At 39.7% G+C, this 22,049-nt stretch overlaps 2 protein-coding genes across 2 annotated transcripts; both read right to left on the reverse strand.

The window, feature by feature from the left end:
- Positions 1 to 17,896: 17,896 nt before the first annotated feature.
- On the reverse strand, positions 17,897 to 18,301 carry LOC147473359 (uncharacterized). Its single transcript, XM_086587555.1, has one exon. It carries the CDS (start codon positions 18,299 to 18,301, stop codon positions 17,897 to 17,899), a length of 405 nt encoding a protein of 134 aa, XP_086443681.1.
- Positions 18,302 to 20,856: 2,555 nt separating this feature from the next.
- On the reverse strand, positions 20,857 to 21,774 carry LOC147473360 (uncharacterized). The gene has a single exon (XM_086587557.1). It carries the CDS (start codon positions 21,772 to 21,774, stop codon positions 20,857 to 20,859), a length of 918 nt encoding a protein of 305 aa, XP_086443683.1.
- Between the last annotated feature and the right edge of the window lie 275 nt (positions 21,775 to 22,049).

Raw genomic sequence — 22,049 nt, forward strand, 5'->3', positions numbered from 1 at the left:
AGATTGAGGGGATACTACAATTCTCAATAGGAGAGCTACCAGTGAAATGTTTGGGACTCCCCTTAATAACGACGAGATTGAGATCAACTGATTGTAGTCCTTTACTCACAAAAGTTACAAGAAGGATACAGAGTTGGAAGGGAAAGGCGTTGTCATATGCAGGGAGATTGCAGTTGGTTAAAGCAGTTCTCAACAACTTGAGTGTATACTGGTTTGCAGCCTTTATTATGCCACAGAAGATTATTGATGATATAAATAGGCTGTGTAGAAATTTCTTATGGACAGGGCCTGACTGTCACCAGTCACATGCGCTGATTGGATGGGGGGAGCTGTGCTACCCATATGAGGAGGGAGGGCTGGGATTGAGGAATTTGGCAAAGGTGAATCAAGCAGCTAACATGAAGCACATATGGAAAATAATAACAAAGGCATATACACTTTGGGTGGACTGGGTACACAGGAACTTGATCAAACGCATGAACTTCTAACAGCTCAAAATACCAAATGATTGTTCTTGGAGTTGGCGAAATCTGTTAAAAGAGAGAAAGGAAGCAGCTCAAGTGGCTATACACCAAATAGGAGACGGAAGCAACACAAGTTTCTAGCTTGATCCGTGGCATCCGAGTGGAATTTTGATAGATAAGTTTCCACAAGTTTTTAAGTATGACTCCACATGTCACATAAATGCAAAGGCTGCTGAATTCATTGTACAAGGAGAATGGCACTTTCAAGATCGAATAAAGGTCCATATAAGAGAGATAGTGGATCAGATTGATTATGAAACAGAAATAATAGGGGGAAGAGATAAGTTAGTTTGGACGGCTTCTATTCATGGTGAGTACAACCCTATGAGGGACACGTATGAAGGAGTGAGAGGTATTAAATAGCTAGTATCATGGCATCGGCTAGTGTGGTTTTCAAACAGTATTCCGAGACATTCGTTCATTAGTTGGACGGCGATCAAAGGGGGACTCAAAACTTTAGAGAAGATGAAGGAATGGAAGCAAGTTACTAATGATACATGTATTTTGTGCTGGAAGGAGGTGGAGACGGTAGAACATCTATTCCATGGTTGTGAATACGCAAAGGAAGTGTGGCAGCTGATTAGGCAGAAAATGGGTTACAATAGAATACAGACAAGCACATGGTAGACAGAGATTGAATGGGTACAGAGCAAGTCAGAGGGGAAACGGCCTAAACAAGATGCTATTAGATTAGGATGGAATGGGTATATATACTGGATATGGCGAACGAGAAACAAGAAGATTTTCGAAAATAAACAGGTACTTGCTTCTCAGGTGGTGAGTAGAATATTAACAGATGTTAGAACGAAGCTGCAATCTATGGAGATAAAGATGGGTGATGGACCTGAGAAGGAACAGTTCAGCGAAATGTGGAATGTCAGTGTGAAGTCACGAGTGAAGAAGATGAAGAGGTATTGTAAGTGGGCCAGAGCTAAAGAGGGAATAGAAAATTTAAACACAGACAGTACTCTACAGGGGTCGGTAGGTGGATGGGCTGCAGTTTTGAGAAATGAACAGGGCCAAGTTCGGTTAGCAAGTAAAGGCAGGTCCAATAAGCGGACCATAGCCTTAATAGAGTTACAAGGCATTGAACAAAGGCTGAAAATGGCGATTTTGCAGGGAATTAGGAAAATAAGAGTGCAAACGGACTCAGCAAATGTTATTGCATTCTTCAAAGCTGGAACGAAATACCCATGGCAAGCAGAACAGTTGATGAAGAGCATTAACCAGATGAGAGAGGAACTAGAAGTATTCAGTATTACTCATGTATATAGAGAAGCTAATAAACTTGCAGATGCACTGGCAAGTAATATTCCAACATTTAGCTATATAGAATTAGTGCCTAGTTCATTTTCGGAGGATGTAAAGAAAATAATATATGATGATGCAGTAGGCAAACTATACATACGAATGTAACAAGCTAATTATTCTATTTTAATGAAAAGGGGTAGGGGACCTATATAAAAAACTCGCTTGCCCAAAAAAAAAAAAAAAAAAAACTTGCAATATAACTAAATAATCCGTTCAAAAGAGCTTGAGTTTTGTTAATGGGGGCTTCTAAGGGGTGATTTTTTATCCTTAGAGGCATTTTAGTCTTTTTACGTAAAATTAGGAAAAACATGCAAAAAACACACGAGTTTAGGGTTACAGAGGGCGAGAATCCTAGCACACCAACTGGGAGTGTTGGGAAATCATCATCAGACGACTCAAAGTTTGAGGTTGATAGTTTTGAGAGTGAGATAAAGGCACGATATGGAGAGGGGTCTGTGGAGAAATATAGAAGGAAGATGTGGGAGGAGTTTCAAATAGATTTGAAAAGGCGGGAGGAAAGGGAAGAATCACCAGAGAGTCTAACAACAAGCCAAATGAATGAGCTGCTTAGAGAGGCCAAGAGACTTCTGGAGGTGGTAAAACAAGTCCAAGATAATGAGGAAAATAATGAGGCGGTATAGAGCAGAAAACCAGAGGATAGGAAAGAAACGCAAGTGGCTTCGAGGATTGCTGGAGTTAGTGATGATGGAGGCTTCATATTCAAGAAAGTCACTATGACTTCGAGTGCTGAGAAGAGCAAAATGGCGTCTCCTACAATAGTGGATCTGAATGAAACATCCAAACAAGATTTGGAAGGTGAAGAGACGGTAACAGGGAGAGCTCTAAACAGTGCGGACTCAGAGGATGAAGATGAACAAGGTAATGAGATTGTTCAAGAAGAAGAGGAGAAGAGGGTTACTTGGGGCAAGTATGCTGAACAGGAAAGCTGTTTGTCAAGAGTCACTAACCTACGTACCTCCTACGTGATTGATGGCAGGCTAGTGATTCATGTGAAATCGACCCAATTTGCAAAAATCAAGGAAAAATTTGAGAATGTGATAGTGGGTAGCTTTGTTGGCAAGAAACTCAGTTTTTCTTATGTAAAGGAGATGGTGGCAAGGACTTGGAGGCTGAAGAATCACTTTATAATGAAGCCTTATGGAGACAACATGTTTATGTTTCAGATAAGCAATGAGGATGATAGGCAGACAGTATAGGACATTGGGTCGTTCCATATTGCGAGTCATCTTTTCGTAATCAGGCCATGGAAACTCTTTGTAGAATCGGAGACGAGAGAGCTGAAGACAATCCCTATTTGGGTGATCATGAATTTTTTTCCAATGGAGATGTGGACAAAGGAAAGGTTTAGCCAAGTGGCAAGTGTTGTTGGAAACCCATTGTTTACAGACAAACCCACGGAGAATATGTCAAGAACATCTTATGCCAGAGTTTGTATTGAAATAAAAACGGACTGCAGGTATCCGGAGAGTGTGCCTGTTGTACTTGACCAAAGGAGAGCTTTTGAAGTTAAATTTGAGTATAATTGGAGGCCTGCCAAATGTTCTAATTGTCAAGTGTTTGGGCATACAGACACTACATGTCCTTATAAGGTGAAAAAGGAAATTGATTCAAAACAAGGGGTGTGGATTCAGAAGAAACAAGATAATGATGCTTAGAAAAAAACTGCTGCTAAGGGGCAAGGAAAAGGTTGGGGCGGATGAGAAAACATAAAATGAAGAGGAGGAGATAGCTAAGCCTATACAAGCACAAGATCATATAGAGGAGAGTATGAAAAGAGCTGATGGGTCGCAAGAAGAGCAAACAGTCCAAGAAGATAAAAATGAGGGTTGGGAAACACCATCACGGAGGCATACTATAAGAGCATGAGAAGAGCATCATGTGCAAGCGGGGGCTGAAAGGCGTAGTGAAACTAGGATGATAAAAGAGATCGCAGGGGTAAGTCCTAAGGCGAATAAATACAGAACTATTCCTGCTAGAACGAATCTAGGTGCTAGTGGTTCGGGGAGCAAGAACAGAAGTCAGAAAGTGGATGAACAGGATACCCAGGTCAGAAAAGTGAGTGTTAGTAAAGATTTGGCTAAGACTGGCCAATTTATACACCCCCATTTATTTAAATGATACAAATCGGATGTTGGAACATGAGGGAGCTAAATGTGGGGTTTAAACAGATAGAAGTTAGAGAGCTGATTAAGAAGCATAAACTCAGTCTTATGGGATTGGTGGAGACAAAAGTCCAGCAAAAAAATATGGATAAAACTGTTAGAAAGTGTTGTGAGGGGTGGAAGGTCGAGCATAACTACATGTATAGTGATAGAGGAAAGATCTGGGTATGCTAGGATGCAAACATGTGCAAGGTGAAAGTTATGGAGAGGGAGCTGCAGTATATAACGGTGGAGGTAACTATTACTAGTGGAAAGGTGTTCATGGTAACGATTGTATATGCAAGTACTGACTTGGTTATAAGGAGAGAGCTGTGGAACAGAATAGTAAACTTCTCGTGTGCATATCATGGGCCATGGGTGATATTAGGAGATTTCAATTCAGTTCTGAGCTCAGAGGATAGAATTGGAGGGAGACCAACACATCCGATTCATTATACTGATTTTCTTCAATGTCTTACAATGGCGGGGCTCACAAATATGAAATACAAGGGGAATGTATTAACATGGAATAACAGGAGAGATGTTAGAATTTGGCGAAAGCTTGACAGAGTGCTTGTAAATGCAGAATGGCTTGATGAGTTTGAGGACGTTGAAGCTGAATTCTTGAATCGGGTACTGTATCTGACCATTCATCTATGGTAACTTATTCTTCAAAACAAAAGGGTCAGAATAAGAAGTCCTTTTGGTTCTTTAATTTCTGGACTCGTGAGGATGGGTTTGTGGAAATAGTTCAGCAAGCCTGGGGGAGTGAGGTTGTAGGAAATCCGATGTATGTTTTTATGAGAAAACTTAAAATTGTGAAGGGGGCTTTGATTGAATGGAACAGAGAAAGGGTTGGAAATGTCAAGACAAGAGCACAAATGAAAAAGGAAGAGATGAATCTTATACAAACAAAATTGCAAACAGAGCCTTTGAATAGAGAATGGATTGATGAAGAAAGGATATGTATGAAAGAGTATGTCAAGTGTGCGAAATCAGAAGAAGAGTGTGAGGCAGAAGTCGCGAGATCAGGTGATTACAGTGGGGGATAACAATACAGAGTATTTTTATAAGTCTGTTCGAGCTAGGAGGGCAGTGAATAAGATAACATGTTTGAGGGATGGGCTTGGAAGTGTAAAAGAAGATTTGGATGAGATAGGGGCTGAATGTGTGCAATTTTACAAGAAACTTTATGCCCCAGAGAACCTACAGGAACTAGACTTTAATTGCTTTGATTCTATACAGCCGCAAAAAGTTATCAGTAATGACACTAGAGAATGGTTAGTGGCAGAGATTACAAGAGATGAGATTATCGAGGCTTTGTCGGGTATAGACAGTGATAAGTCCCCAGGGAATGATGGATTCTCCCCATTGTTCTTTAAGGCTGCTTGGCGAATTGTGGGAGATGATTTTGTTAGGGCGGTACAGAATTACTTCAGGGCATGTAGGATGCTCAGAGAAGTAAATGCTACTTGTATATCACTAGTGCCTAAGATACAGACCCCTACAAGTTTGAATGATTATAGGGCTATTGCTTGTTGCAATGTGATGTACAAGTGTATTACTAAGATTATGACGCTGAGAATGAAACCTATCATGCATGAGGTGGTGTCGCTTAATCAGTCAACTTTTATACTAGGGAGGAACATTCAGGATAATATATTATTGTCTCAGGAATTGCTTCACAATTATCACAGGGATGCTTATCCACCACGATGTGCGACTAAGATTGATCTGAAAAAGGCATATATGACTCAGTAAGATGGGAGGTTGTTGAATTTACAATGAGAAGGATTGGGATACCGGAGAAATTCATAGGCTGGTTGAAAGAATGTATAGGAACTGCTTCCTATTCGATTATGGTTAATGGGACTCCGTATGGGTATTTCAAGGGGAAGAGAGGAATAAGGCAGGGGGGACCCTATATCTCCGTACTTGTTTGTCTTGGTAATGGAATTGTTTTCTGACATTATGAATCAGGCTGCTATAAGGGGTGAGTTTAGATTGCATTATAAGTGTAACGACCCGGTTATAACACATCTTTCATTTGCAGACGATCTGATTGCATTCATGAATGGGGATGCTAACACGGTTAGAAGCCTAGTAAATTCTCTGGGGAAGTTTAGAGCTTGTTCAGGACTGGAAGTGAATGTGGGTAAGAGTCAGATTTTTATGGCAGGAATGACTGAGGAGGTGAGTGAAGAAGTAAAGGGTGTATTACAGTATCCAGTTGGTACGTTACCAGTTAAGTATCTCGGGCTACCACTTATAACAACGAAGCTTTCATATTCTGATTGTATACCATTGGTGTCTAAAGTGGCAAAGCGAATACAGAGCTGGAAAGGGAAAAGTTTGTCGTATGCGGGAAGAGTACAGCTGATCAAGGTGGTGTTGAGTAACTTAAACATTTACTTGATATCATCGTTTAGGCTTCCTAAAGGAATTGTGGACGAGGTTCAAAAGCTTTTGCGAAACTTCCTGTGGAAAGGTTCGGATTGTACCACAGCCCATGCTCTTATTGGGTGGAAGGATGTCTGTTATCCTTATGACGAGGGGGGCATGGGAATAAGGAATTTGGCCGTAATGAATAGAGCAGCTAATATGAAGCATGTCTGGAATATTGTTAGTAGCAAAGACACACTCTGGGTTAAGTGGGTGTGGAAGAACCTAATAAAGGATAAGTTCTTTTGGGACATGAGCATTCCTAATGACCGCCCTCGGAGCTAGAGGAGTATTATTTTGTGGGGAGAGATGATGCAAAAGAGCTAGTGTACCAAGTTGGGACCGGCAGTGATATCAACTTATGGATGGACCCCCGGCACCCGGTTGGTATCCCCGAAGCCTTATTTTTTCCTCTAGGCTCACCTATGTATCAAATATGAGTCTAAATGCAAAAGTTAAGAGTCCGATACATAATGGGGTCCGCAAGTGCCGCAGCAGTAATCGCGCAGAGACACATGCCCGAGGTTATGAAGCAAGCGTAAGATGAAGTCGAGGTGATTGGGGGCTCGCAGACAAAGTGGTTTGGATCGCTACATTGCATGGTGAATTCCAACTCAAGGAAACCTATCACTCGATCGGAGAAAGAGACGGCCGGTATCTTGGAGAAATCTGGTATGGTTTCAAAACAAAATACCTCGTCATTCTTTTATTGGTTGGATGTTTGTTTCGGGAAGGAATTAAAACTCTTGTGAAATCAAGAGGCAGAAAGTGGTTGATTCGGTGTTGTGTGGAATTTTGTGGACGAAGGATGAAACAGAGCGTCATTTGTTCTATGAATGTAGTTTCGCACGCTATGTGTGGAACGAAATGCTCCTGAGGGAGGGATATCGAGAATAGTGGCTGTCGAATGGGAGGATGAGTTGGAATGGATTATTAGATTGAGTAAAGGGAAGGGATGTAAAAAAGATGCGATTCGGTTGTGTACAAATGCATTTTTTTACTGTGTCTGGCAAGAGCGAAATGAGCGAATATTCGAGAACAAGTATCGCATTGCCCAGCAGGTTGTGGAACTGATTATTCAAGATGTCAAGATCAAATTGCATAGCCTGGAACTGAAAATGAAGGATGAGCCCGATAGAGTGAGGTTTATGCGACAGTGGAATGTTCATGTCCAAGTCAGCAACAACGATCAATGGAGGGTGGGCAGTAGCTCTACGCTACCATCAAGGGTAAGTAAAGGCAGCAACAAAAGGAAACTCAAAGTTCAACACTATTGCCCTTATTGAATAGGAGGGAGTTTACAAGGGTTTAAAGCTAGCTAAGCAGCATCAATGCAGCAAGGTTGAAGCTAGGACAGACTCGACTAATGTCATCTCGTTTATACAAAAACGAAGTAAAGTGCCTTGGCCAGGACGGAAGTTGCTAGCAAATGTGTTCGAAATTATAGACCACTTGGAAATGTTTGATATTAAGCATGTTTATAAGGAATGTAATAAGTTAGCAGATGCTTTAGCTTGTAATATCCCATCTGTTAGTTTCATAGAAGTTATCCCCTAGCTCGTTTTCTGAGGATTTAAAGAATATTGTATACGACGACGCTATGCGAAAAACTTATATTCGATTGTAACTCACTATATTTTTTATTATTAATGAGAAGGGGTAGGGAACCCCGTTAACAACCTCACTTGCTGATAAAAAAAAAAAAAAAAAAACTTGCAATATAATGAATGCAAAACAACAGATTGATTGATTGATTGTAGAAAACTCATGTTCTTATCGTTTTTTCCTGATACAGCCTTATTCTGGAACTAATACATCAAAAAGCGTGTTATAGAGCCAAAAGGAGACAAAAGGACCCTAAAAGGGACATCATGGAATAACTAGGAAAAAGTGCCAAAAAGTAAAACTGTCAAAAGTCAATTGTCAACGATCAAAGCCATAGTCAACGATAAAAGTGAACTCAAGGGACCAAAAACTCAAAAGCACAGGAAACACTCCATGGCTTCAAGGATCAATAACTAAACCCTTCGTAACCCACTTTATATACCGACAAAATGCCAAACACTTGACTAAATGCATCTACGTGGGAGTTTGCTTTAGAATGAATGCAAAACAATTGATTGATTGAATGTATGTGAAACACTTGATGGAATACACTTACGTGTGAGCTTGCATTAGAAAGAATGCAAAACACAAGATTGAATGCACCTACATGTGAGCTTGCACTATAATGAATGCAAAACACTGGATTGATTTATTGATTGTAGAAAACCCATGATCTTATCGCTTTTTCCGGATACAGCCCTATTCTGGAACTAATACATCAAAAGGCGTGTTATATATCCAAAAGGTCCCTAAAAGGGACATCATGGAATAACAGGGGAAAAGTGCTAAAAAGTCAAATTGTCAAAAGTCAACAGTCAACAATCAAAGCCATAGTCAACGATAAAAGTAAACTCAAGGGCCTAAAAACTCAAAAGCACTTGAAACACTCAAAGGCTTCAAGGATCAATGAATAACCATTTGTAAGACAAGGACTAAGCCATTCAACCCTAAACCATAGCCTAGATAAACTAAGTTATATCTAAGATGAACAACTTCCGAACCCTATCACCCCACTTTATACGCTGACAAAATGCAAAACACTTGACTAAATGCATCTACGTGGGAGTTTGCATTAAAATGAATGCAAAACACTTGATTGATTGAACGTATGCGAAACACTTGATGGAATAAACTTACGTGTGAGCTTGCATTAGAATGAATGAAAAACACTTGAATGATTGAATGAACGTACCTACAAGCGAGCTTGCGTTAGAAAGAATGCAAAACACAAGATTAAATCCTCCTACGTGTGAGCTTGCACTATAATGAATGCAAACCATCAGATTGATTGATTGATTGTAGAAAACTCTTGTTCTTATCACTTTTTCCGGATACAGCCCTATTATGAAACTAATACCTCAAAAGGCGTGTTATATAGCCAAAAAGTGACAAAAGGGCCCTAAAAGGGACATCGTGGAATAACTGGGAAAAAATGCCAAAAAGTCAAACTGTCAAAACTCAACGGTCTGTATCTGATAAAAGCCATAGTCAATGCCATAGTCAACGATAAATGTGAACTCAAGGGCCAAAAACTAAAAAGCACTTGAAACACTCCAAGGCTTCAAGGATCATTGACTAAACCACTTGTAAGACAAGGACTAAGCCTCTAAACCCTAAACCCTATCCTAGATCATATAAGTTAGATCTAAGATGAACAACTTCCGAACCCTATAACCCCACTTTATACACGAACAAAATCTAGAAACACTTTATTAAATGCATCTACATGGGAGTTTGCATTAGAATGAATGCAAAACACTTGATTGACTGAATGTATACGTAACACTTGATGGAATACAATTACGTGTAAACTGGCATTAGAATCAATGAAAAACACTTGAATGATTGAATGAATGTACCTACAAGCGAGTTTGCGCTAGAAAGAATGCAAAACACAAGATTGAATGCACTTACGTGTGAGCTTACAATATAATGAATGTAAAACACTGGATTGATTGATTGACTAATACATCAAAATGCGAGTTATAGAGCCAAAAGGACCTAAATGGGACATCATAGAATAACTGGGAAAATGTGCCAAAAAGTAAAACTGTAAAAAGTCAATGGTCAACGATCAAAGCCATAGTCAACGATGAAAGTGAACTTGAGGGCCTAAAAACTCAAAAGCACTTGAAACACTCCAAGGATTCAACGATCAATGACTAAACCCTTTGTAAGACAAGGACTAAGCCTCTAAACCCTAAACCTTAGCCTAGATCATATAAGTTAGATCTAAGCTGAACAACTTCCAAACCATATAACCCACTTTATACACCGACAGAATACAAAATACTTGACTAAATGCATCTACATGGGAGTTTGCATTAGGATGAATGCAAAGCACTTGATTGATTGAATCTATGCGAAACACTTGATGGAATACACTTACGTGTTTGCTTGCATTAGAATGAATGAAAAACACTCGATTGATTGAATGAACGTAACTACAAGCGAGCTTGCATTAGGAAGAATGCAAAACACAAGATTGAATTCACCTACGTGTGAGCTTGCAATATAATGAATGCAAAACACCGGATTGATTGATTGATTGTAGAAAACTTACATTTTTATCGCTTTTTCCTGATACAGCCCTATTCTGGAACTAACACATCAAAAGGGGTGTTAAAAAGCCAAAAGGAGACAAAAGGACCCTAAAAGGGACATCATGGAACAACTGGGAAAAAGTGCCAAAAAGTAAAACTGTCAAAAGTTAATTGTCAATGATCAAAGCCATAGTCAACGATAAAAGTGAACTCAAGGGCCCAAAAACTCAAAAGCAAAGGAAACACTCCAACGCTTTAAGGATCAATGACTAAACCCTTTGTAAGCCAAGGTTAAAGCCTCTAAACCATAAACCCTAGCCTAGATCATATAAGTTAGATCTAAGATGAACAACTTCGAAATCCTATAACCCCACTTTATATACCGACAAAATACAAAACACTTGACTAAATGCATCTACGTAGGAGTTTGCATTAAAATGAATGCAAAACACTTGATTGATTGAATGTATACGAAAGACATGATGGAATACACTTACTTGTGAGCTTGCATTAGAATGAATAAAAAACACTCGATTGATTGAATGAACGTACCTACAAGCGAGCTTACGTTAAAAAGAATGCAAAACACAAGATTAAATGCACCTACGTGTGAGCTTGCACTATAATGAATGCAAAACACCGGATTGATTGATTGATTGTATAAAACTCATGTTCTTATCTCTTTTTTCGGATACAGCCCTATTATGGAACTAATACATCAAAAGGCGTGTTATAGAGCCAAAAGGAGACAAAAGGACCCTAAAAGGGACATCACGGAATAACTGGGGAAAAGTGCCAAAAAGTCAAATTGTTAAAAGTCAACAGTCAACGATCAAAGCCATAGTCAACGATAAAAGTGAACTCAAGGGCCCAAAAATCAAAAGCACATGAAACAGTCCAAGGCTTCAAGGATCAATGACTAAACCCTTTGTAAGACAAGGACTAAGCCTCTAAACCCTAAACCCTAGCCTAGATCATATAAGTTAGATCTAAGATAAACAACTTCCAAACCCTATAACCCCACTTTATACACCGACAGAATACATAACACTTGACTAAATGCATCAACGTTGGAGTTTGCATTAGAATGAAAGCAAAACACTTGATTGATTGAATGTATGCGAAACACTTGATGAAATACACTTACGTGTGAGCTTGCATTAGAATGAATGAAAAATACTCGATTGATTGAATGACGTACCTACAAGCGAGCTAGCGTTAGAAAGAATGCAAAACACAAGATTGAATGCACCTACGTGTGAGCTTGAAATATATTGAATGCAAAACACCGGATTGATTGATTAACTGTAAAAAACTCATGTTCTTATCGCCTTTTCCGGATACAGCCCTATTCTAGAACTAATACATCAAAAGGAGAGTTATAGAGCCAAAAGGACCTAAATGGGACATCATGGAATAACTGGGAAAAAGTGCCAAAAAGTAAAACTGTAAAAAGTCAATGGTCAACGATCAAAGCCATAGTCAACGATGAAAGTGAACTTCAGGGCCTAAAAACTCAAAAGCACATGAAACACTCCAAGGATTCAACGATCAATGACTAAACCCTTTTTAAGACAAGGAATAAGCCTCTAAACCCTAAACCCTAGAATAGATCATATAAGTTAGATCTAAGATGAACAACTTCCAAACCATATAACCCCACTTTATACACCGACAGAATACAAAATACTTGACCAAATGCATCTACGTGGGAGTTTGCATTAGGATGAATGAAAAGCACTTGATTGATTGAATCTATGCGAAACACTTGATGGAATACACTTACGGGGTGTTTGCTTGCATTATAATGAATGAAAAACACTTGATTGAATGAATGAACGTACCTACAAGCGAGCTTGCGTTAGAAAGAATGCAAAACACAAGATTGAATGCACCTACGTGTGAGCTTGCAATATAATGAATGCAAAACACCGGATTGATTGATTGATTGTAGAAAACTCATGTTCTTATCGCTTTTTCCTGATACAGCCCTATTCTGGAACTAACACATCAAAAGGGATGTTATAGAGCGAAAAGGAGACAAAAGAACCCTAAAAGGGACATCATGGAACAACTGGGAAAAAGTGCCAAAAAGTAAAACTGTCAAAAGTCAATTGTCATCGATCAAAGCCATAGTCAACGATAAAAGTGAACTCAAGGGCCCAAAAACTCAAAAGAAAAGGAAATACTCCAACGCTTTAAGGATCAATGACTAAACCCTTTGTAAGACAAAGACAAAACCTCTAAACCCTAAACCCTAGCCTAGATCATATAAGTTAGATCTAAGATGAACAACTTTAAAACCTTATAACTCCACTTTGTACACCGACAGAATACAAAATACTTGACTAAATGCATCTACGTGGGAGTTCGCATTAGAATGAATGCAAAACACCTGATTGATTGAATGGATGCGAAACACTTGATGGAATACACTTACTTGTGAGCTTGCATTAGAATGAATGAAAAACACTCAATTGATTGAATGAACGTACCTACAAGCGAGCTTGCGTTAGAAAGAATGCAAAACACAAGATCGAATGCACGTACGTGTGAGCTTGCACTATAATGAATGCAAAACACTGGATTGATTGTAGAAAACTCATGTTCTTATCGCTTTTTCCGAATACAGCTCTATTCTGGAACTAATACATCAAAAGGCGTGTTATAGAGCCAAAAGGAGACAAAAGGACCCTAAAAGGGACTTCACGAAAAGATTTGCTTTCAGGTTGCTTTAATGGTGGCAAATATAGGGTGACTGTTACCCTTAGGGGTATTTCAGTCTTTTAGCAATTAAAACAGAAAATATGCGAAATTCAAATGAAATTGGGGATCCAGCAGTCGCAAGCTTTAGCACACCAGGTAGGGCACACGATGAGGGAGACGAGTTTGAGAGCACTACACCCACAAGTGAGGATGAGACAGTGGAGTTTTACAGGTCTTTCCTCATCAAGAAGTATGGGATTGGTTCGCTTGAGAGATTTAGGCAAAGAATCGAGCTTGAAATCAAATCTGAAGAGAATGGGGCATCCAACCATGAAGGCCGGAAGATGAAAGTGGAGGCGTTGGATATTGTGTTAAATCATGATGAAGGTAGCGATGGCGAAGCTTCATCTGAAAAGGAAGAAGAACTTACTGTTGGAAAAGGTTGGTTGAATGCGGGAAAAAGAATGAACCAGGCGAACACAAGTGGGGATGCTGTCTTAGAAGTGAACGAAGAGTTGATGGCAGTTGATCCATCAGAAGTGGATGAAGACTCAACGTTGCAACAAGGTTGTCCGAGTGCTGAGAATCAGATGATCAAAATTGGAGACGACCAGAACTTGAAAGCATCTTTTGAACCTTCCTCTGATGGACGAAGGATGCAAAGCAGAGGGGATGGAATGCAGGAGAGGCTTTCACAGACCAGCGAAACATCCCTTGATGTTGTGCAAAGTCGAGGTATTGAAACCGACACTATGAACACACCAGCAGGTACGGTACCAAGGAAAGATATAGATTTTGAATATCACGTGCTGCAAACTCGAGTGGGAAATGAAACTGAGATTGGTGGAAACGTAGCTGTGAATGATATTCAAACAACACACAATCAACCAAGTGAACTGATCAGTCAATGTGGCAGAAGTGAAAAAGACGAACAGGCATCCTCTGAAGGTCGAATGACGAAAGTCGACCGGACCGAATGCAGATTTGCAAGCTGCAGCATCGGTGAAAAAGGAATGACTCATGCATCCCTTGATGCAGTGCAATGTCGAGGTATTGAAATCGACAAGACGAAACCAACAGAACCACCTGCATCCATGAATAGAAAAGGTATGAAAGTTATAGGAGTGGGTGGTAGCGATATTGTTACACAACAAGGAGTAGAGAAACATGTAATGGCAGCCTGTGGAAATGGAGCAGAAGGGACTGCTGAAAAAACTATAGAGCAACAACCAAGTTTGGGTGAAAAGAATCATGACCAGCATGAAGGAGGTGCAGAACATCAAGCTGGGGATGGGGATGCTAAACTAGGATTGGGTGGAGAAGATACAGGCCCAAATACTACGGGTAACAAAGGAACGTGGGCTGAAATGCTAGGGAGGAAGTCTGTAGGGAAGGAAACTTTGTATTATGTTCCTCCTGCTATTATTAATGGCAAACCAGTAATTCATGTTAAGAGTTCTCGATTTGCAAGCTTGAACAAGAAGTATGAGAATACGGTGGTTGGGCATTTTGTGGGGAGAAGGTTAGGGTATAGTTATGTCAAAGATGTGGTGAGAAGAACTTGGAATATCAAGAACTTCACCATGAACACATATGGTGATAATATGTTCACTTTTCAATTTGAAAAGGAGGAAGAGAGACAAGCAGTTCTGGATATGGGGTGTTTTCATATTGCTAGTCAACTTTTTGTGATTAGACCGTGGAAATTGTTTGTTGAGGCAGAATCACATGATTTGAAAACGATCCCTATATGGGTGATTATCAAAAAACTACCTATGGAAATGTGGAACAAGGAGGGATTTAGTGATGTAACTAGTGTGATTGGAAATCCATTGTTTGTTGATAGACTAACTGAGCAAAAATCAAGAACGGCATATGCTAGGGTGTGCGTGGAGATAGACACAAAATGCACGTATCCAGATGGTGTCCCTCTGGTGATTGATGAGAGGAGAAGATTGGGAGTAGAATTCGAATACAATTGGAAGCCAGCAAGATGTACATGCTGTGATGTGTTTGGGCACAATGATACTATGTGTCCTAAGAACATGAAGGTGCCAAAAGATTTGAAAAGCGCAGTATGGGTGAAGAAGGACACCAAAGAAGATGCTACAACTGCCAAGATAGAGGTTGAAGTACAAACAGTGCATGCTGTTGAAAGCGAGCAAGAATGGGAATCACCTACTAAGAAGCATCGATTCAGGCCTCGGGCCGGGCAATCCTCAAGGGGTGCATTTCTAAGCTCAGAAAATGAGAAAGAGGATGATACACTGAATGTCATAGATGGGGGCATTAAGGGCAATGAGACTTACTAAGGTAGGAGAAATTTTTAAACCAGTACTCAAGGAGGGCAATAGAGGTACAAAGGAAGGGAGGTTTACTACAGCGGAAGCTTCTTCTAATGAGAGAAATGTGACTAGAAACAAGGCTCAATCACAAAAATCAGCACAGGTTGGTCAGGGTGAAAAGGTTTCTATGTCTACAACTACTAGGTCAAAGACAAGCAAGGAGGTGACTAATACAGGCACCAATCCTCTCATAATTTCAAATGACTACGGCATGTTGGAACTTTAGAGGATTGGGCTTGAGATACTTATGGCAAGCAAAGAAATTGATGAGGAGAATACAAGAATTGCAAGCAGAACTTTGTTATTTCACCTTATTACATTCATATAAGGAAACAAATAACATAATAGATGCAATGGCTGTAAATGAATTTACTGTGAGTATTATAGTTATTATACCTAGTTCATTTGCTGAAGATGTAAGGAAAAATTGCATATGAAGATGCAAAGGATGTTTACGAATGTAACAACCAAATAATTTCTTTTTTAATGAAAAGGGGTAGGGGACCTCTATAAAACCTCGCAAACATAAAAAAAAAAAAAAAAAAGGGACTTCACGGAATAACTGGGAAAAAGTGCCAAAAAGTCAATTTGTCAAAAGTCAACGGTCAACGATCAAAGCCATAGTCAACGATAAAAGTGAACTCAAGGGCCCAAAAACTCAAAAGCACAGGAAACACTCCAAGGCTGCAAGGATCAATTACTAAACCCTTTGTAAGACAAGGATTCCTCTAAACCCTAAACCCTAGCCTAGATCATATAAGTTAGATTTAAGATGAACAACTTCCAAACCCTATAACCCCACTTTATACACCGACAGAATACATAACACTTGACTAAATGCATCAACGTAGGAGTTTGCATTAGAATGAAAGCAAAACACTTGATTGATTGAATGTATGCGAAACACTTGATGATCTAGGATAGGGTTTAGGGTTTAGAGGCTTAGTCCTTGTCTTACAAATGGTTTAGTCATTGATCCTTGAAGCTTTGTAGAGTTTCAAGTGCTTTTGAGTTTGTAGGCCCTTGAGTTCACTTTTATCGTTGACTATGGCTTTGATCGTTGACCGTTGAGTTTTGACAGTTTGACTTTTTGGCACTTTTTCCCAGTTGTTCCATGATGTCCCTTTTAGGGTCTTTTTGGCTCTATAACATGACTTTTGATGTATTAGTTCCAGAATAGGGCTGTATCCGGAAAAAGCGATAAGATCATGAATTTTCTACAATCAATCAATCAATCCGACAATCAATGGGGACCTTTTAGAGGGAGATATAAACTTTAGGGGTATTTTGGTCTTTTTGGCCAAAAACAGAGAAAAATCATGCAGACCTTGAAACACCTATTAGGGCTTGCCAAGAACACAAGGAGACAGTAGCCGCAAACCTTGAAACACCTATTAGGGCTTCCATAGAGAGAGAGGAAATAGAGCATGGAACACCTCATTCTGATGAGGAGGATTTGGATTTCATCAGGGCCGCCATAAGAAAGAAGTATGGGGACGGATCACTAGAAAGGTTCAGGCAAAAGTTGAATGCAGAGAAAAATAATGACAGTCGAGGAAAGATACAGAGTGAAAAAGAAAAGATTGAGGATATTGCACTCGATATAGCACTGAGGAACTATGAAGAAGACGGTATGGCAACCATCTCATATTTGGACAAACTTAAGGGAAAAATAGGAACGGATGGAACTGATGGTAGTGGTGTAAAAGGGCGAAAGATAAAAGAACTACTAGAAAAATTTCTGCACAAAGAAAGAGAGGAGAACACATCAGAGAGGGATGCAAGGTTGACCACAGATACACAACCAAAAGACCACAGTGAAAGCAGAGATTTGGCAATAAAAACGCGAGAAACTGGCACAGAGAATGAAAACACAGAGCATGAAACAAGAAAGAATCACAGCGAGAAGACACCGCAAATGAAAAGTTCATGGGAAGACGTGATTGGAAAAAAGGCAGTTGGAAGCACTGAATTGTCATATGTACCACCAACATTGGTTGATGGAAAGCCCGTTATTCATGTGAAGAGCTCCCAATTCACAGACTTCAACAAAAAATTTGAGAATTTGTTAGTTGGATCGTTTGTAGGGAAAAGGATGCATTATAATTTTGTTAAGGATGTGGTTAGTAGAACTTGGAGAATAAAAAGCTTTGTCATGAAGCCATATGGGGAAAATATATATATATATATTTTTTTGGTTGGTAAGCGAGGTTTTTAGAGAGGTCCCCTACCCCTTTATATAAATGAAAATAAGCTTGTTACATTCTTACATATTGCTTACCCCTAGCATCATCATAGATTATTTTCTTTACATCTTCTAAGAAGGAACTAGGCACTAAGTCTATATAACTTACATTAGGTATATTACTAGCCAATGCATCTGCTAATTTATTGCTTTCTCTGTATACATGGCTGATGTTATAATGCTCCATCTTTGCTTCCATTTCTCTGATGCTCCTGATGGTCTTTTCTGCTACCCATGGATACTTGTTCGTCCTCTTCAGCCAAGCAACAACAGTTTTTGCGTCTGTTTGTATTGCAATCTTCTTTACTCCTTGTCTTATCGCCATCCTCAGTCCTTGCTCCACAGCCTGCAATTCAATCAAAGCTATAGTGGTCCTATTTGACTTGCCACACTTTTGTCGCCACCACTTCTCCTCCATTATTTCGGATAACTCTGCGCCCATCCTCCCTCTGCTCCTTGCAATGTACCATCTGTATTCAGATTGTATATCTCTTCCTCTGCCCTCATCCACTTACAATACTCATGCTTTTTTTTCCTTAACTTCCACTTCTATGTTCCAGATATCAATGAAGTTTTGCCCCTCTGCTCCTTGCTCCATTCTAATATTCAGCGCTATAAGTCTTCTTCTCACATCTTCAATAACTGATTTTACTAAATAAGTTTCATCAACTTGCTTATTTTGAAAAATTCTGTCATTTCGCGCTTTCCAAATCCAATACATAAATGCGTTCCAGGTGAGTCTGAGACTGTCTTGAATGCATCCTTTACCTCGTGTATTTTCCTCTGTCCATTGTACTTCACCTTGCCATGTCTGCGCCCTGACTCTGTTAAAACCCATCTTTTGTAACAGTTTACTCCACACCATTTTTGCCACGGTACAAAAATGGAAGAGATGATCTACAGTTTCCTTTTCCCGCCAACACAAAACACAGTCATCAGTAACCACTTTCTTCCATTCCTTTAATTTCTGCAATGTTTTAAGTCCTCCACTCAAAGCCATCCAACTAATGAAAGAGTGTCGAGGTATTCTACTTGAGAACCAGACAAGTTTGCTCCATTGTACAGTTTGATTTATTCCTCTGAGTGCTTCATACGTTTCTCTCATGCTGTACTCACCATTCGCTGCTGCCGTCCAAACTATCTTGTCCTCTTGACCCATTATTTCTACCTCTTCAATCTCCTCAATAAAATCAGATAGGTGTACCATTATACGCTGAGGAACTCTCCATTTGCCATCTACAATAAAATCTGATACCTTGTTCTCCACGTGGCACATGCTGTCATAAAGAAGAGCTTGTGGAAACTTTTCGCGCAGAATTTTTGAACAATACCAAGGCTCATTCGTAAACCGGGTCTCTGTCCCATTCCCTATTTGATGAGTCACTAAGTCTACAGCCTCCTTCCTTGCTTTTAGTATATTCCTCCAGCTCCATGTACAGTCACTTGGAGTCTTCAATATCCAGAAGTTTCTGTCTCTGATCAAATACTTTTGTACCCAAGTAACCCATAGATTATCTGCCTTTGATATAATTCTCCATATGTGCTTCATAGTTGCAGCTTGATTCACTTTTCCTAGGTTTCTGATTCCCAACCCACCTTCTTCATAAGGATAGCAAATATTTTCCCATCCAATCAATGCATGCGATTGTGTACAATCTGGCCCTGTCCACAAGAAGTTCCTGCATAATCTATTAATGTCATCGATTGTTTTCTGTGGTATAGTGAATGATGCTACCCAATAAACACTCAAACTATTTAACACAGCTTTAATCAACTGTAGTCTTCCTGCATAAGACAATAGCTTCCCTTTCCAGCTCTGAATTCTTTTTGTAACCTTCATAATCAAAGGACAGCAGTCAGTCGATCTTAATCGTGTTGAAATCAAAGGTAAGCCCAGATACCTCACAGGCAACCTGCCTCTTGCAAAATGTAGAACTTGCTCTATCTCAGTGCATGTAGTATCATCCACCCCTGCAAAGAAAACACTACTCTTCTGTATATTGGCCTCCAATCCTGAAGTCAATCTGAAATCTTCCAGGTTCTGTTTGAGCTTAGTAGCAGTCTGCACATCCCCATGCATGAATGCCATCAAATCGTCTACAAAAGACAAGTGGGTAATCACAGGATCTACGCACTTGTTATGTAATATGTATTGTCCCATCCTTACACTATGGAGCATAATGTCAAAGAACAGGTCCATGACTAGTACAAACAGATAAGGTGATATGGGGTCACCTTGTCTTATCCCTCTGCTTCCTCTGAAGTATCCATAAGCTGACCCATTAATCATTATCTAATAAGATGCAGTTTGTACACAAGAATTAACCCATGCCATGAATCTTCCTGGAATACCCACTCTTCTCCTAGCAAATTCCACTGCTTCCCATCTCACTGAGTCATAGGCTTTTTTCAAGTCTACTTTTATAGCACATCTTGGTGGTAGGTGATCTCGATGATAATTGTGCATGAGTTCATGTGACAAGAGAATATTGTCTTGTATACTCCTTCCCTTTATAAACGCGGACTGATTAGGATTGACAATTCTGGGCATCAAGTCTTTCATCCTTCTAGTCATTACCTTGGTGATACATTTATACATTACACCACAACATGCAATAGGCCTGTAGTCCCCTAGAGAAGTCGGTACTTGTATCTTTGGAATAAGAGTTATACAAGTGGAGTTTACCTCATGCAACATCTGATTCGATCGAAAGAAGTTCTGTGCTGCTCTTATGAAGTCGTCCCCAATGATTCTCCATGTGCATTTGTAAAAGAATGATGAGAACCCATCACTACCCGGGGCTTTATCATTTCCAACATTAGCTAGAGCTTCTATAATCTCATCCCTTGTTACCTCTCTCTCCAACCTTTCATACTCTCTTGCATCTAGCTGTTCTCGCGGTTCCATCTCCTGGAACTTTGAAAAATCTACTGCTGTCATGTTTGAAGGGCTGTACAGAGCTTTGTAGAAAGTTACACATTCATTTCCAATGTCATTAACATCTTGTATGGTATTCCCATCTTCATCTTGTAGCCATTCATTACTCTTCGTGCTTTCATGGATTTGAAGAAGTGCTTCGTGTTATTATCTCCTGAGCCAATCTCTTGGTCCCTCGATTTTTGTCTAAACAAAACCTCCTCTGTCTCAACTGCTTTCACATGTGTTCTGATGGCTTCTCTCTCTTTCCTGATGAGGATACGATTCATGGGCTGTCCTTGCAGCTGAGTTTGTATGATGTCCATGTCTTGCTTTCTTTGTTTCACTCTATCAACCACATTACCATCCCTTCTCCTATTCCACTGTATAAGTGCTGCCTTAGTTATCTTCAGTTTTTTCATAAACACAAACATCGGATTACCCACTACTTCACTCCTCCACGCCTCCTCTACAATTTTCATAAAATCTTTCTCTGTATACCAAAAGTTAAAGAACTTGAATGCTTTCTTTTTTTGGTTCCTTTGCGTCATAGAGGTAACAATCATGGCCGAATGGTCCGAGGTTGCTCCTGGATTCATAAATTCAGCCTCATGATCCCCATAGGCTCTTATCCATTCCGCATTCGCCATAACTCTATCCAGCTTGCATCTTACTCTCTCCTCTTGCTTGTTACTCCATGTGAGTAGGTTTCCTTTGAACCTTATATCTACTATTCCAGCAGCATTGACGCAATCTAGAAAGTCCACCAATTGATAAGGTCGCACCTCTAATCCCCCTACCTTCTCCTCTGTACTTAAGATTGAGTAAAAGTCTCCCATAATAACCCATGGCTTCTGTATTACACATGATAGATCTATGATTTTCCTCCATAGATTCCTTCTTGTACTCATATCATTGCTGCCATACACTACTGATACTACGACTTCCTCTCCTGATATAGTTTCTACTTCCATCGTGATCTGTTGTGAGTCTTTATCCATCAGTGTTGCGCCACACTCTCGCGGATTCCAGATCAGAACCAAATGTTCCCCAGTTCAGTTCCATTGCTATTCCCTTCTATTCTCCACTCTGTGACTGTTTTGTTGAACACTTTATCTTGATTCTTCTGCTTCACTCTGGTCTCTACAAGTCCCATTATACTTATATCATATTTCCTTATCATTTCTCTAACTTCAACTTGCTTAAAAGCTTGGTTGAACCCACGCACATTCCAACACGATAGATTTAT

This window comes from Coptis chinensis, unplaced genomic scaffold (genome assembly GCF_015680905.1).
Source record: "Coptis chinensis isolate HL-2020 unplaced genomic scaffold, ASM1568090v1 utg270_pilon_pilon, whole genome shotgun sequence".
Classification (NCBI taxonomy): Eukaryota; Viridiplantae; Streptophyta; class Magnoliopsida; order Ranunculales; family Ranunculaceae; genus Coptis; species Coptis chinensis.